The sequence below is a fragment of the Urtica dioica genome, chromosome 5, assembly GCF_054948205.1.
Source record: "Urtica dioica subsp. dioica isolate 48M chromosome 5, U.dioica_male_clone48M_v1_H2, whole genome shotgun sequence".
Classification (NCBI taxonomy): Eukaryota; Viridiplantae; Streptophyta; class Magnoliopsida; order Rosales; family Urticaceae; genus Urtica; species Urtica dioica.
Window position 1 is genome coordinate 20551580 of NC_142760.1, and position 16471 is coordinate 20568050.

The following is a 16471-nucleotide window of genomic DNA, read 5'->3' on the forward strand; positions in this document are numbered from 1 at the left end:
GCACTTAAGACGCCTACATTGCCCACGTAAGACGCCTACATGGCGTAACCAAGTCGTCCATCGGGGCGCACCTAAGACGCCTACGTGGCGCACATAAGACGCCTACAAGGCGCAACCAAGCCGTCACTCGCGATCCCTACATGCGCACTCAAGACGCCTACATGGCGCAACCAAGTCGTCCCTCGGGATGCACCTAAGACGCCTACATGGCGCAATTAAGACGCTTACATGGCGCAACTAAGATGCCTACATGGCGCACGTAAGATGCCTACATGGCGCAACCAAGCCGTCCCTCGCGGCGCACCTAAGACGCCTACATGGCGCACTCAAGACGCCTACGTGGCGCACGTAAGACGGCTACATGGCGCAACCAAGTCGTCCCTCGGGACGCACCTAAGACGCCTACATGGCACACTTAAGACGCCTACATGGCGCAATTAACATGCCTACATGGCGCACGTAAGACGCCTACATGGCGCAACCAAGCCGTCCCTCGCGGCGCACCTAAGATGCCTACATGGCGCACTCAAGACGCCTACATGGCACACGTAGACGCCTACATGGCGCAACCAAGTCGTCCCTCGGGGCGCACCTAAGACGCCTACATGGTGCATGTAAGACGCCTACATGGCGCATGTAAGACGCCTACATGGCGCAACCAAGCCGTCCCTCGCGACGCACCTAAGACGCCTACATGGCGCACTTAAGACGCCTACATGGCGCAACTAAGACGCCTACATGGCGCACGTAAGACGCCTACATGGCGCAACCAAGTCGTCCCTCGGGACGCACCTAAGACGCCTACATGGCGCAAACAAGATGCCTACATGGCGCAACAAACACGCCTACATGTCGGACGTAAGACACCTACATGGCGTAAGCAAGACGCCTGCATGGCGCACTTAAGATGCCTACATGGCGCACTAAAGACGCCTACATAACGCGCATAAGATGCCTACATGACGTGACTAATTCGAAGTTGAAACGCTTAAAGAACGTAAACCATACAAACGGTCGGTGTATCTAAGGCAAAACCCTGCTAAGACAAAATACCTGCCAAGACCAATGGTAGAAGATGCAGTCCATCAAAACATGCAATCACCAAAAAAATGAGCAAACATGTTCATAAAAGAAAGTAATGTTTCATAAAAAGAGGGCAACTGCCCCAAAAATCCTAGAAAGCAAGCACTAAAACAAGTGCGCTGAAAGGAAATTCCTAAAAGAAAGCATGCGCTAAACACTTGCGCGAAAAAATAAAAGAAAAATAAAAAAAAATATTTTCACTCGGTGAGATTGTCACCAAAGGGCTCGACCTCGTCGAGCGGTGGGAACAAAGAGTCGAAGAAGTGGAAGGTGACCCCCCGAGAAACATTCTCGGTAGCAGTAGCGTCCCGACACTCCACCACCGCCGCGTGCCTCGCCTCTTCGATCCCGACGTCGAAGTTGTCTTGTAGGTCAGACGCGAGCTGTTCCGCCGCAGCCTTCTCCGCGGTGATCCGAGCCACTTCCTCTGCCAAAGAGTCGCGCTCGTGCTCTGCCCGGACATGGGCAGCCTCGCTCGATGAGAGCTGACCCTGAAGAATGCCCACTTCTTCTGTACGTGACTCCAACTGGCGTCGAAGGTCCCGCACCTCGCTCCGGAAAACTTACGTCGATCGAGTCGCCACTTCAAGAGCTTGACGTTCCGTCGTTAACTCCTCAGCCATTTTCGCCACTACTGACTGAGCACAGTCACACTTGCCTTGGGTGACTCCCAGTTCCACGCGAGCCTCTTGGAGCTGCTCGCGGAGACTCGCAAACTCTGCCTTTGAGTGAGAACCTCGCTCAGAATGGGGTAGCTGAGATTTCGCTTGAGCAAGCTCCTTTTGGGCAAGGCCCATGCGTCAAATGAGATCGTGAAGAATCTTCTCGCCCTGGGTCGCGCGTGCAAGCACCTGAGAGGGTGAAAAGACAAGTCAGCAAAAGACAAGATCCTAGCAAAGCAAAGTGAAAGGATAAAACAGAGGGAACTTACTCTCTGTGCGTCGGAGACGCCATGGCGGAAGAACTCCACATCGCTGCTGGCCACGATGCCCTTCCACATCTTCATCGAAGATTGCGCAAGCCCCTGGGAACATTCCCCTCTGACCTCCACAGCCTCCAGCTCGATCATCGAGTTCGCGCGCTTCGAATCCGAAGATGTGTCTGGAAGGGCATCGGACTTCTCCAGCCTCCGCCGAATGACTTGCGTCGGACTTCTCCCGGACGTTCCGCGCCGCGATCCGGGAATGGATTGCCGCCAACGACTTTGGGTTTCGAGAAGACTTTGCCAGGCGCGCCCGAGCCCTCGCCCTAGCCGAGGAAGCTACAAAAACAACAAAGTCAAAACTCTAGACTAAAACAAAAAGAAGAGCAAATGCCAAAATTACCTGGAAGACCGCTGCTCGAGGACGGTGACACGGCGCTAGGGGCACTCTCCGCCCGCTGACTGTCGTCACGGTTGAGAGGAAAAAGCGGGAACCACCCGGTAGACGCCATCAGCTCAGGCGAGTGGAATTGCTCACCAACTTTCCAAGCCTCCGACATTCCCCAGATCTCCTTCACAAAGTCGATATCGTCGGTTCCCGCATCGGCAAAGAATTCGGTCAAGGGACAAAACCGGAGTGGCGCATCTCCAAAGGCCTCGGCTGAGACCCACACCCACGCTCTTCGGTTGCGCTTCTTCGAATCCGTGATGAGCTTAGTGTTCCGGCGATCGCGGGCCTTGAAGAAACTGGGTTGTCCGGGCGCAGGGAAGACCGCGACAAGGTTGCGAAAGTCGCTCACGGTCATCGCCCGCTCAGTCAGGCAATGCCACTCCATGTGACACATCGCCACCATGCGGTAAAACGCCGGGCTCATCTGACAAGCGTGCACCCCCAATCGCGCGAGGAGCTACTGGACGATGGGCTGAAACGGCAACCGCAACCAGCAGTTGAGACTTGCGACTGAAACTGCGGCGAATCCACGACGTGGACAAAAAGGACGATCGTCCGGCAAGGGACGGAGAAGCGCCATAGACGACGGAATGGCGTATGCCTCCTTGAGGTTGATGAATGTTCGGTAGATGAGCGAGCTCAAAGCATCAATCCCCGAACAATCGAAGCCCTCGGGAGCAGCAAAGCCTTCCTCGGGATACCACTCCGTCCTAGCAAGTGACCTCGCCGACACTATCGTTTTCGCGTCAGGGGTCTCGGACCGAGCACCTTCTGGCTCGAATAGAGTCCCTCCGTCCTCCAAAACGGTCGCGGCAGTCGCCAGTAGCCCTTCGGGACGCTCCGGTGCAGGGCCTTCGGCCCTCGGGCTTGACTCTAAGTCGCCTCCGGGATCTTCAGACTCTGGCCCAAAGTCGTCCACGCAGTCGATCTCGTCGAGGACCGATTCTAGCAGGGTCGTCATAGCCACGCTAACAACCTCTCCCGGCGCGCCGCGAACGTCCAAGTCGGACTTTGGCGCATCAGGCCGGGGTACGTCGCGCACCCCATCACCAACCAAGTTTATCACGAGGCGATGCACAGCTTCCCCGGTCTCAGGTTGACCGGCACTCTCGTCCGTGCCACGCCCAGTTGGCGCGCACTCCTCCCGAGGCTGAGGAACGGGCACAGTCGCGCCCAGCTCGCCTTCTTCAAACCACTGCTCCACTCCACTTGGATTCTCCTCCATGTGTAAAGGTGTTGGAATCGATCTAGGGTTTAAGAAAAAGTTTAACGCTTCGGTAAGCGGCGGAATTTTAAAAATTTTCTTTTGATAAGTAAAACGTTTTTACTAACCTAGACAAAGAACAAGCACATGTAAATAAAAACTAATATGAGCATTAAAGATTACTAACCTTTTTAGAAGCTTGAACGTTGAGAAGCTTTTGGAAAAGGTTGCAACGTTCGTCTCCCCTCGCAGCACGTCTCTCTTCCTTCCTCGGCAACTCGAGCAACCACGAAAGCTTTTATCACTAAATCACTCGAGAGAAAAAGGAATTAGTGTGTGGGCACTTTTAAACACTACGACTTAAGAACAAGTCTTAAAGTCGAAGAGCTAAAACACTAGGTCAAATGAGGACCTAGGTGCCAAAACTAAAAACAAAATTGAATAGAGAGAGAGAGAGGAGTCGGCCAAGTCTAGAGAGAGAAGCTCTCAAATCTCTAAAACTTGGATGAATCAAATGAGAGGAATGAGGTGGGGTATTTATAGGGGTAGCATTACCTTCAAAAGGTAGTTCCCTATTTTCTATACCCCTTGCACGTCCAAATGAGCTTCTAGAAGCCTTTGGATTTGTTTCCTCATTTGCTTTCTCTCTTAGTTGGCCGAAAATGCACTTTCCTTCTAAAGGAAATTTGTTTCCTCTTTTTCTTTTGGCAAGTATCTTCATACATCAATGCACAAAATAAACTCTCTTTTTCTCTATTGGGCTGCACGAAATTAGTCTCCCATTCTCTTGGGTTGGACGGCCAAAGGGCTTCTAGAAAGCCTTTCTAGATTTTTCTTTATTTGTTCATGACAACATAAGAAAAGCCCATTGAGAATTTTCAAGTAAAATTCTATGAAATGAAATTAATCCACAAGGCCCAATGAACACATCATGGCCAAGTGATCTAGGCCATCATATGACCATGTTAAAAAATTTATTAACATTCATTTCATGCTATGTCCAAAAAGACAAATTTACCCTTTTGACAATTTTCGTAAACTTGTCTCGTTCTTGTTTTGACTTAGCTTCTAGTTTAACTATTCCTACTCGATATGATTTGTGACAGTGACCTCATGGATCAAAATGAACAAAGCTTGAGCTAAACACTTGGACTCAAAAGTTCACAAACCTTTTCCAAGTTTAGCTTAATGCCAACTGACTCCACTAAAGAGTTGACACTGAAAATCTCTCGGTTCAAATGAATTTATTTTCTACTCAAGAATTCAACCAAATTATGACGAGCGGATCCACTGAATATTATCTATGTTTACCCTTCATGAATATCATCAGCTAGTCGGGATTTACAAAAATTACCATTTTATCCTTCTAGCTGTTATTTCCTCAACTCCTTTGTCGCTTGTGAATAAGTTAGAAACAATGTATTGACGAGGAGCTAACAAGTCACATTGTTTCATCCAAAAGAGTCAAGACTCAATTTGGACACTGGCCAGTTCATTTATTCACACTCCAAGGAACAAAGCATGAGGTGATATACATTGCATTTCAGCAATCTTGTACATGAATTCCATATGTATGAGAACTTCACAAAGTTACTCATGACATCTTCATAACTTATTACTTCACCAATAGGTCTTGTTCGGAATCACATAGTGAGTCCGAACTCTAACTTTCTCAAATGAGAATACGTAAGCTATGAAATGACATGTCTCATTTCAGGATTAAGGTAAGCATGATGCAATTCATACGTAGTGACTTCGAGACATAAGAGGTTAAATGGTTTGTTCTTATCTTATCTCTAGAAGTGCACTGGTCAATTCAGTACATTCGAAAGATACCTAGAAGAACTATAGAGTCTCCAACTCTCAATGCAACATAACCAGACATCATAGATTCTCCTAACAATCATACTGAGGTCAATAGTCCTTTGACCCTTAGATTGCGAATATATTGTTTTAAGCAAACTACGAAGAGTTTGTTCATGCAAATCTACATTTGTCTCTTCGTAAGTTGTTAAGTTTGTTTATGGACTAAAGACTAATGTTTTATCATAAAGCTTCAAACAGACAAGGAGGAATGAATGAACGTTTCAATCTTTTTATTAATGAATAAGCAATTACAAGCAAGAGTCTTCGTGAGACTTTATTACATCAAATGTATAAAATAAAGACTACAACTCTTCTTGTGGGCACCATCGACAACAAAAGGAACCTCCCCGAATCCCGCGAAGAGGTCATCCTCTACATGCTTAGACTCCTGAAACAAGAGAGAGAAATCAATCTCGGGATCCTCGGTAGAGAAGGGGGAAGGAATATCCATAATGCAAAAGTGTAGAGAAGAATAAAAGTGTAGAGAAAGAGAGAGAAAAAAATAAAGTGGGAGAATGAGAAAGGGAGGCCACTATTTATAGACTCGTGGGGGTAGGAGTACAAATCCTACTCCCACAAGGAGAGAAAAGGAGAAAAACCTCCAAAAAGTCAGATTTTCCCCGCGCACGAGGCGCGCGCCGCGCGGTCGCCTAAAAAAAAGAAAAGAGAGGAAAAAATACGGGTGGCGATGAGACTTTGAAATGAAGTTTCCTCAAACACCCAACCGAAAGAACTTAAAGTTCATCGCTAGGAGCCTCCCGAGCAACGAACTTGGGGGGCTAATGTTGTCGGTCGTTTTCGGAAAACCCGGAGCACCGAGTAGACACACCGCTCAAAGGGCCGATGGTCAGACCGGAGGTCTTGAAGAGTGGCAAGCCTTCCATCACGAGTCGCTGGCAAGCCTTCGCGCCGAGACTCTCAATCCTTCGAGTCAAGCTTCGCTCCTTGAGTCGAGTCGAGCCTCGTTCCTCGAACTGAACCTCGGGACATTCTCTTCGAGTCGAGCATCGCTCCTCGAGTCGAGCCTCGAGTCACGCTCCTCGAGTCAAATCTCGCTCGTCGAGTAGAAACTTTCGTATTTTGCGCAACAAGCGCAATATCCGAAGCCCAATAGAACAAAGGCCGCGAAGGCTCACGAAAATTCAGCCAGGCGTGCACTACGCCTGGCTGAGCTCGCACACCGCGCGGTGCGGCGCATCCCGCGCGCCGCGCACACACTACGCACCTCCTCTTGACGGTGCGCTCACCCCTAGTCCCACATGGACGAGAAAGGAGCCTTCTAAGGCCCTCAAACAACTATAAATACCCCTCTCATTTAGGGGGAGGCAACCTAGTTCACTCCAATCGATACGCTCGAATTCTCGCTCTCCTTTGCTTCTCTTGATGCCATTTATGGCCTGAACCGCTTTCTACAAGTCTCTCTTTCTCAGAGGTTCCGAAACACTCTCGGGGACTCCCAGACGTTGCTCTCTCTGATCGAACGCCGAGATTAGTGCCAAGGCACGCTCGTAGGGTTTTCTACCGAAAATCCCCTACGCGTCTAACACACTAGACGCGTCCGCGATTTCCGAAGTCCTGAGACGCCGCCGAGGACTCCTCCGTGCTTCGTCTCCTTCGTTGAGAACGCCCTCTCCCCAGGCTCCACGCCTCATTCTACGTTACATATGCCTTGAACTATGTTCTGACCTGATCTCATACACGGGTACGTAGGCAGCCTATACACAAAAGGCACGGTCACTACTCCTCCTCCTCACCCCTTCCCTCCTCTGAGAGGTGGGTTGATCGGAGAAAACCTAGCTCGAGACTTTCGAGTTCACACTTTTGGCCCGGGTGCGATCACTTGGTCCGGCCTTGGATCGAACCGCCCGAGGCAGTTAATCGTTATTCATTTTCGTGCGACAACATTGTACATGAATTCCATATCTATGAGATCTTCACAAAGTTATTCATGACATCTTCATAACTTAGTACTTCACCAATAGGTCCTGTTCGGAATCACATAGTGAATCCGAACTCTGACTTTCTCAAATGAGAATACGTAAGCTATGAAATGACATATCTCATTTCAGGATTGAGGTAAGCATGATGCGATTCATACGTAGTGATTTCGAGACATAAGAGGTTAAATGGTTTGTTCTTATTCTGTCTCTAGAAGTGCACTGGTCAATTCATTACCTTCAGAAGATACCTAAAAGAATTATAGAGTCTTCAACTCTCAATGTCCCATAACCAGACATCATACACTACTAGAAATCATGCTTTTCACAGCACATGTTTTCACGGCGTTCGGCAAAAAAACGCCGTCAAAACATCATTTTTTTTATTGTCGAATCGTAAGAAGACACGTGGCCTGTGAAGAGAAACGCGGTGGAAAACATAAGACAGCGCTTATATATAAGCGCTTTCATTTTATTCCCTCGAATTACAAGAAGCCATGTGGAGAAGACGAGGTTTGAAAAAAAAAAGTTTTGACAGCGTTTATATACAAACCCTGTGAAAAGTTAATTTACAATTATAACTTGACACGTGTAAGTTTCAGAATTTAATTTAATTGTATTTGTTTTATGCATTTAGTTTTTGTTTCACAGCGTTTATGGGAAAACGCTGTCAAAGTTAAATGGATTTATTTTTGTGTATGCGGCAGTTTATTCTTTCATTCCATTTCTCTGAGTATAGAAAAACACCCTAAATCTGAGTATATACTCTTCTTCTCCATTTCTCCAAATACTGGACCACGTTCTCCACGGACGCGCACCCTCTTTGCTCACTCTTTGTCGAGTAATGTCAAGCCATTGACAACCATTGAGTGGTACTTGTTGTTTGCCTCCATAGCCACCCTCTTTGCTCAGCTTCCTAATCTCAATTCCATATCCATGGTTTCGATGGGAGGCTTGAGGAGAAATTCTCCGGGATGAGGCTAGGGTTAGGGAGCGAGCCGTCGTCTTCTTCGGCGGCCGCGGCGGCGCTGATCGAGTCGGCGTCGGAGAATCTGAAAAATAGTCTGTTTCAGGTCATGAAGGCCGTTGAGGCCGCGGAGGCGACGATCAAGCAATAGGTCGAAGAGAACAACCGTCTGAGGCTCGAGCTGCAGAACAGGAATCTTCTGATCGAGAAACTCGTGAGTCCTCTTCCTTCCATTTCGCTATCGATTTCTCTGTGTTTGTTTTTAGTGTTGATAGGTTGAGAGTTTTTGGCGAGAGTATAGTGAGTGAAAAGAGCGATTGATCTTCGCGAGAAGATGAAATGTTAAGATGTAGATTGAAATGTTACTAGAAATTGTATGTGTCGATTGGAATTAGATGGTTTCGAAATGTGAATGCCACATAAAAAGATGAAGAAAAGCGTTAGGGATTCTTGACCTTGTAAAATCAACAGCGAGGGATTGGATGTGAACAGTGCCGGCCCTGGGCTAAGGCGAGCTAGGCCCAAGCCTAGGGCCCCCAAAAAAAAATTTCTATTTAACCTTCCCTCAGCGCGACCTAGACGAACGAACGAGTAGCTCAATCCCTGGCGCGACCCAAGACGTCCCTCTCCTCTGCGCCGTCTCCTCTCCTCCGGCTCCGCGCGACCCAAACGACCCGCTCCGCGCGACCCAGACGAACGCCGAACGCGCCGTCTCCGCCCCGCGCGACCCAGATGAACGCCGAACGCGCCGACTCCGCCCCGCGCGACCCAGACGAACACCGAACGCGCCGTCTCCGCCCCGCACGACCCAGACGAACGCCGAACGCACCGACTCCGCCCCGCGCGACCCAGACGAACGCCGAGCGCGCCATCTCCGCGCGACCCAAACGAACGAGTAGTGCATCTCCGAGTCCGACCGAGTCTTACTAAATCAAGGTGAGGAAAATTAGGGATTTGGAATATTGAGAATTGATTTTGAAATTAGGGATTTGATTTTGAATTTAGGGATTTGAATATTGAGCAGTGCATCTCTGGTTGTATATGCAGGACAATTAGAATTTGCGTGTGAGCTTGGCTGCTTGGATTTGAGTTTGAGTATACACAGGACAATTAGAATTGGTGTTTGAGTTTCAGTGTAGATATCAAGCGATTAGAATTTGTTTTAATTTCGTTCGTCAAGTGAGTATACAACAATTAGAATTTGTATTTCATTATGTTTTTTTTTTCATCTTATATATTTATTAACTTATTTTAATTGTTTTCAGCAGTTAATTTAATGAGTTCAATTAGAAGATACAAGTCGGGCGCAGAAAAAAGAAAAGAAAAAGAGAAAAAAGAAGTTTTACATAAGAGTCAAATTGGTTCTCTCGATAAGTATTTTAAAAAAGATGTGGTTACGGATAAAACAAGAGCTGAAGTCGGGATTGAGAACGAGAACGAGAACAAGAACGAGAACGAGAACGAGAATGTGAATGAGAACGAGAATGTGACCCCGAATGAAGAACACGATAATGAAATAGGTTCCATTTGTTTTGACAAGGATGATCCGGCGAATTGGAAGCAAATAAATCAAAGTCTTATCGATTTTCTTGTTTAAAAAGGTCCTAAAAGAAACGTTGATATGAGATTTCCTAAAGATGAGTCTGATAGAAGTTTCTCTTCAAATCATTATTGGCGAGTTTTACCGAATGGAGAGAGACAAGACAGGATGTGGTTAGTGTATTCAACTTCAGTCGATAAAGTTTTTTGCTTTTGCTGTAAGTTATTTGCAACGAATCGTCATAATGTAGGCCTCTTAGGTGATGGAGGTTTAAATGATTGGCATAATATTTATGCACGACTTTATAGCCACGAGAGAAATAAGCTACACGTTGACACTATTGCTAATTGGGTGGATTTGGAAAAAAGGCTTAAACAAGTGTCAACCATTGATTCGAGTTTACAAGAACATATCAACAAAGAAAAGGAGCATTGGAAACAGGTTCTACAAAGGATACTAGCTGTTGTAAAAAAGCTTGGGAGAAATAATTTGGCATTTCGCGGGGATAATGAAAAAATATATGAAGAGAGGAATGGGCTTTTTCTACAGATGATAGAATTGCTTGCAGAGTTTGATCCCACGATGCAAGAACATGTTCGCCGTATCTCGAAAAAGGAAATTAATTACCATTATTTGAGTCACAAAATTCAGAATGAATTGATTCAATTGATGGCAAACGAGGTGAAACTCTCAATTGTTTCTACAATAAAAGAAGCAAAATATTTTTCTGTTATACTTGATTGTACGCCGGATGTTAGCAATGGAGAACAAATGTCTCTAGTAGTGAGGTGTGTGAATATTTCCAAAAATCCAATTGTGGTTGAAGAGTTTTTTATAGAGTTCATAAAGGTAGATGATACTTCAGGACTTGGGCTCTTTAATGAACTTCTTCATGTTTTGGAGGCTCTTCATCTTAATTTTGATGACATAAGAGGGCAGGGATATGATAACGGTGCTAACATGAAAGGAAAAAAATAAAGGTGTACAAAGTAGAATGCTTGAAAAGAATCCTAGAGCATTTTATTCACCTTGTGCTTGTCATTCTCTGAATCTTATGCTTTGTGATATGGCTAATTGTTGTCCCAAAGCTGTGTCATTTTTCGGTGTCATACAACGAATATACACATTATTCTCAGCTTCTACGAAGAGATGGAAAGTCTTTAATGATCATGTGAAAGGTCTCACTGTCAAGCCATTGTCGGAAACACGTTGGGAAAGTCGCATTGATAGCGTTAAAGCAATAAGATACCAAGCCCCGCAGATAAAAGAAGCTTTAATGTTTTTGGCAAATAGTAACGAAGATGCCAAGACAAAAAGTGATGCTGAGACTTTAGCCGTATACAATATCCAGAATTATGAGTTCTTGTTGGCATTAATTATTTGGCATGATCTGTTATTTGTTGTTAACAACGTGAGCAAATTTCTCCAAACTAAAGATATGCAAATGGATGTTGCCATCAAAGAATTAGAAAGTCTACTTGGCTTTTTGAAGCAATACAGGGAAATTGGATATGATCAAGCTAAATTGCAAGCTACAACGATAGCAATTGAGATGGATATAGAGCCCGTGTTCATTGAAAAACGAAGAGTACAGAGGAAAAGACAATTTGATGACAACGCTAGTGACACGCTCTCACAATCCGAGGAAGAGTCCTTCAAAATTAACTATTTTTTCTACATTGTTGATCAAGCTATATCGTCATTCCATAGCAGGTTAGATTATTTAATCTTATTATTCAACACTTATTGTATCAACAAATATTTTTGTTCATAATTTATTGTCATAATTATCTTTGTCAATAGGTTTGTACAGTTTCAGGATTTTGAAAAACAGTTCGGGCTTTTATTTGATTTGAAGAAATTAAAGGTCGTCGATAAACACACTTTAAAGAGTTTCTGCGACAATCTTGCATCATCAATGGAGCATAATGAGATTTCAGATTTAGACAAGAATGATCTCTTCAAGGAACTGGAAATGTTGAGCCGTAGTGTCCCGGAAGATATAAACAAAGCAATCGATGTTTTGAATTACATAAAGGACTTGGATTGCATTTATCCAAATGCGTGGATCGCTTACAGAATTATGCTAACTTTACCAGTCACGGTTGCCCATGCAGAAAGAAGCTTCTCAAAGTTAAAATTGATCAAGTCTTATCTTCGTTCAACTATGTCGCAAGAAAGATTGAGCGGTTTAGCTACTTTGTCTATTGAAAAAGATATGGTCGAGAAACTTGATTATACGAATTTGATTAGTACGTTTGCATCTAAAAGTGTTAGGCGTGTTATGTTTTGATGAATGAAAAACTTGATTATAATTTTTTGTTTTATATTTAATTTTTTATTATGGCCCCCAAAATTTTTATTCGCCTAGGGACCCGGATGAGATCGGGCCGGCCCCGGATGTGAACTCCTCCGATATGTAAAATCTGATAGACCGGGAAAGTAAGTGAGGACTGAGGAGTTATGGACCTCTAAAACTCGAAGGTGCTATATCGCGTTATGGCTTGTTAAACAAAAAAATAATCTATTTTTCGAAAGTAATGAACAAGTGCCGAGTGAATAGTGTTCATTTTCTCTAAAAGCTTAAGTATCCAACTTTTTTTAATGAAACATCTGGAAAATTCATTATCGGCAGAAACAAGATGAATCAATGTCAGAAAGGCCTATTTCACTCCAAAATCCACCGGAGAGGATGAAGGGGGATAGTGATGTTTCAATGGCACAAAACCTGACGGAAAATCGCTTTGAAGGTGGCAAGATGATGAATGGAACGATTAAAGGGATTCCCGGTGGTCAACAAACTGCAGATAGTGCTGGCTTCTCTTTTCCCTCCACGGGTTCTTTCTCTCCGAGAAGGTACTCGAATTGGAAGTGAATGGTGTTTCTTTGTATATTCTGTTTCATGATAAAGAGTATGAACATGTTAGGTACTATTGTGTTTGTGTATTAGGTTGGATGGAGAGCATGATCAACGTTTAAACTCTGGACAGGGGTTGATGCCGATAACTGAATTGAATCATCAGAATAGCCTCTGGAAGCAGGTAGTTTCTGTGTGTGTGTGTGTGTTTTTTTATTTTTATTTAATATAGCGCTGTTGAGGATAAAACTTTTTTTTTCATCCTTTTTCGTTTTGTAATGCACCAGTTCCATTTTAACTTGTATTTTGTAGGATCTTGGTCATAAGGTACAGGAACATGAAGAAGAAATTATGCTATTGCGTAAACACCTGGCCGATTACTCAATAAAGGTAAATTTTAACACGCGGCAAATATGTCTTTTTTTTTAAAAAAAAAATTATTACCATCGAAATAAATGCATGTTTGAAGACAAACCCCTCTTAAGCGAGGACCTTTGGGTTTCGATAAATCGTTCGATTTCTCTATGGCTTTCAGCATTAGTTTCTTTCCTTTTTCATATTTCTCGGGCAGACTTCATTTGAGAATGGGCACAACCCTCTAGTTTGTATTTTGCTTTGGCTTCCCCAAAGCTTTCTTTTTATTTTATTTGAGCGTCTTATATACAAAAAAATGTATTCTTTGTATCACACTTGTATCTTATTTTTCTTTCTACTCCTGTGGCATTTTGGTCACATGTTACTCAGATTGTCTAATGTCTAGCTTATGACAGGAAGCACAAATACGCAATGAAAACATGTTCTGGAAAAGCGAATTGCTTATATTCGTTTGGTATGGAAGACAGCTTCTTTTTTTTTCCTTCACATTTATATTACTGTTGTCCTCTTTGTTTTCCGTAGGTTTTTCAACTAGCAATATAACTATTCTAAAATTCAGGCTCCTCATTAATAATAGAAGAATTCAATTCCTCTGTATTTGGCTTATCTTATACTTTGGGATATCCATTTAATGGGTTTTATCATTATGCCATCAGGCCTTTGACCAGCGGCAACAGGACCTCGTTGATGCCGCATCAAAAGCTCTATCGTACAGACAAGATATTATTGAAGAAAATATACGTCTGACATATGCATTACAGGTAGTCTTTTTTTTTTTAATTAATGTGGTTTTAGTCCTTTTTTTTTTAATTAATGGCTTTGTTAGTGATACTGAAAGTGAAGTTACAAAAGCTTTTGCTAATTCACAAATGCTTTTATTTGCTTTGTTAGGATGCTCAACAAGAAAGATGACATTTGTTTCATCATTGTTACCCCTTCTGGCAGAGTACTCTCTGCAGCCACCAGTTATTGATGCCCAGTCGATTGTGAGCAATGTTAAGGTCAGCCTTAAATAGCTTGATTTAAATTGTAATATATTTATAAAACAGCTGGATATTTTTATTTTCTGTTATATTTTTTGTAATAGGATTTCGTAGGTGAATTTCACCTAGATGTTACAAACATAGCTCATCTTATACGAGTAGAAAATAAGATAACTGAATACAAAAATAGATTTTGTACTTTTGAAAGGTCCGCTCTCTCCCAAAAGGGAACTTCATTCCCTCCCCACCATTCTCTTACAATTAGCATACCTTCCTTCTAACAGGATAGTTCTATTCGTAGACCAACAACTTTACCTATTCTATTTTAACCCAATAACACTCTACTAATTCTTATAACCTATATTTCGTAGATCCTAACGCTAGATCCCTTGGCACAAAGAGAGCCAGTTATGTACAAGCTGACTTTCTAGCATATATTCTCCCTCGGTGAGACGCATAAAAAGGCCATCACTTCAAATTCTATTCAGATTTGCTTTTTCTTGTGCGGACTGGCCTAGTGCTCTTGATGGATTTTTTAAATATAGATTTGATTGAAAATATCCACATGCCAATGAAGTGCAAGTCTGTGTGCATGTAGAAAGTATAATTTTTATCCACATGCCATTGAAAATATAATTTTTTTCTGTAACCCGCTCTGAATTGAGCTGCTTCTGCAATTTATAGCTGCGGATGATGATCCTTTACCAGCAATAGAAAGTCTTCAGATTGCAGGCGAACCTTATCCAGGGCGAGAACTTCAAGCATCTGGATACTCTATCAATGGGACGACCAGTTGCAATTTTGAGGTGTAGTGTTAATAACTTTTTCTTTTTTATTAATAACGTTCTCTGATACACAACTAAACCAAAATAGTGAATACCATGGTAGGTTTTTGTTTTACGTACTAAGTGCGTACCTGTCGTGCTTGTCTGCACTAAGTGAGTAACACGGTAGTTATATTTATTTTTGTATAACTTTTATATACATGTGTAGAGCATTCGATAGGTTTGTCGGTAACAAGAAGTTTTCATGAAAAATTCCAAAGGTATATATACGCACAATTAAACTAGTATATCAATTACTATATATTTCAGTCTAACATATTTTTTACAGGTACCGAAACAACCTTCGACAATTGAATGTGGCTATTTTGTTTCAATGATGATAAAAAACATTGTTGAAACTCGAGATTTTCATAAATGTTTGCAAGAGGTATGTACACATTTAAATACACATATTCAATACATAATATATTGTTTCACTCACAAACAACTCGTTTTTATATATTATTAGTTTGAAAAGTTGAAGAGTTATACGGATGAGGCAATAGATGCGTATCGAGAAGAATGGTACCAAATGGTGTTAAACTTTATGGACACGGAAGTCAAATCGTCAAATGTGAATGTAAAGTGAGTGTGTTTCCGGTGCATGAATATTCATTTACATGGTTTGATATGTTTCCGTTTAAATATACGGTACAAAGTACGAATAATAGAATTTGATTTTGAAATTATTGAATGGATTATTAAAAATTCGTATTGGTATGTTTAGGATCGGATTTTGGAATATATATTGAAACTGTGTGCATGAATTTATTGTAATATTCAAATATATATATATATATATATATATATATATATATATATATATATATATAAATTACATTACACAACGCTTGTAAATAAACGCCTTTAAAATTTATCACCTGCCAAAATGACACGTGGATGGCACTTTTAAAAAGAATAGACAGCGTTTGTATATAAACGCTGTGAAAACTTCTCACCCACCATGAAGACACGTGGATGCCACGTTGGAAAAGAATAGACAGCGCTTATATACAAACGTTGTGAAAAACATTAGACAGCGTTTATATACAAACGTCGTGAAAACTTTTTCGCCTAAATTCTTACGTGGCTCCTACGTGGCACCACTTTAGACAGCGTTTTTTTTAGGCGTTGTGGAATACTTTTAACCTCATGCGATACAACAGCGTGCAAAAAATGCCTTCAATCATATTTCACAGCGTTTAAAAAACGCTGTTAATCAATGTTTTTGTAGTAGTGATAGATTCTCCTAACAATCGTACTGAGATCAATAATCCTTTGATCCTTAGATTGTAAATATGTAGTTTTAAGCAAACCATGAAGAGTTTGTTCGTGCGAATCTACATTTGTCTCTTCATATGTTGTTAGGTTTGTTTATGGACTAAAGACTAAGGTTTTTATCATAAAGCTTCAAACAGACAAGGAAGAATGAATGAGCGTTTCAACTTTTATTGATTATTCA

At 42.7% G+C, this 16471-nt stretch overlaps 2 protein-coding genes across 8 annotated transcripts; both read left to right on the forward strand.

Annotated features, from left to right (window-relative positions):
• Nucleotides 1–8171: 8171 nt before the first annotated feature.
• Nucleotides 8172–15755, forward strand: LOC149397595 (uncharacterized). 7 transcript variants are annotated; one of them, XM_089614117.1, is made up of 13 exons: nt 8172–8644; nt 12606–12826; nt 12921–13011; nt 13140–13217; nt 13598–13656; nt 13859–13963; nt 14094–14203; nt 14557–14632; nt 14731–14786; nt 14870–14991; nt 15179–15230; nt 15299–15397; nt 15479–15755. In XM_089614117.1, exons 2-6 carry the CDS (start codon nt 12621–12623, stop codon nt 13947–13949), a joined length of 525 nt encoding a protein of 174 aa, XP_089470243.1. In that variant the 5' UTR covers nt 8172–8644; nt 12606–12620; the 3' UTR covers nt 13950–13963; nt 14094–14203; nt 14557–14632; nt 14731–14786; nt 14870–14991; nt 15179–15230; nt 15299–15397; nt 15479–15755. The 7 variants fall into 7 exon arrangements, with proteins under 7 accessions (XP_089470243.1, XP_089470240.1, XP_089470242.1 ...); XM_089614114.1 differs by lacking the exons at nt 14557–14632; nt 14731–14786 and having other exon boundaries at nt 15479–15753; XM_089614116.1 differs by lacking the exons at nt 14557–14632; nt 14731–14786 and having other exon boundaries at nt 15191–15230; nt 15479–15753.
• LOC149397596 (uncharacterized) lies at nt 9707–12285 on the forward strand. The gene is made up of 3 exons (XM_089614279.1): nt 9707–9950; nt 11107–11683; nt 11774–12285. Exons 1-3 carry the CDS (start codon nt 9707–9709, stop codon nt 12261–12263), a joined length of 1311 nt encoding a protein of 436 aa, XP_089470405.1. The 3' UTR covers nt 12264–12285.
• Nucleotides 15756–16471: the final 716 nt, after the last annotated feature.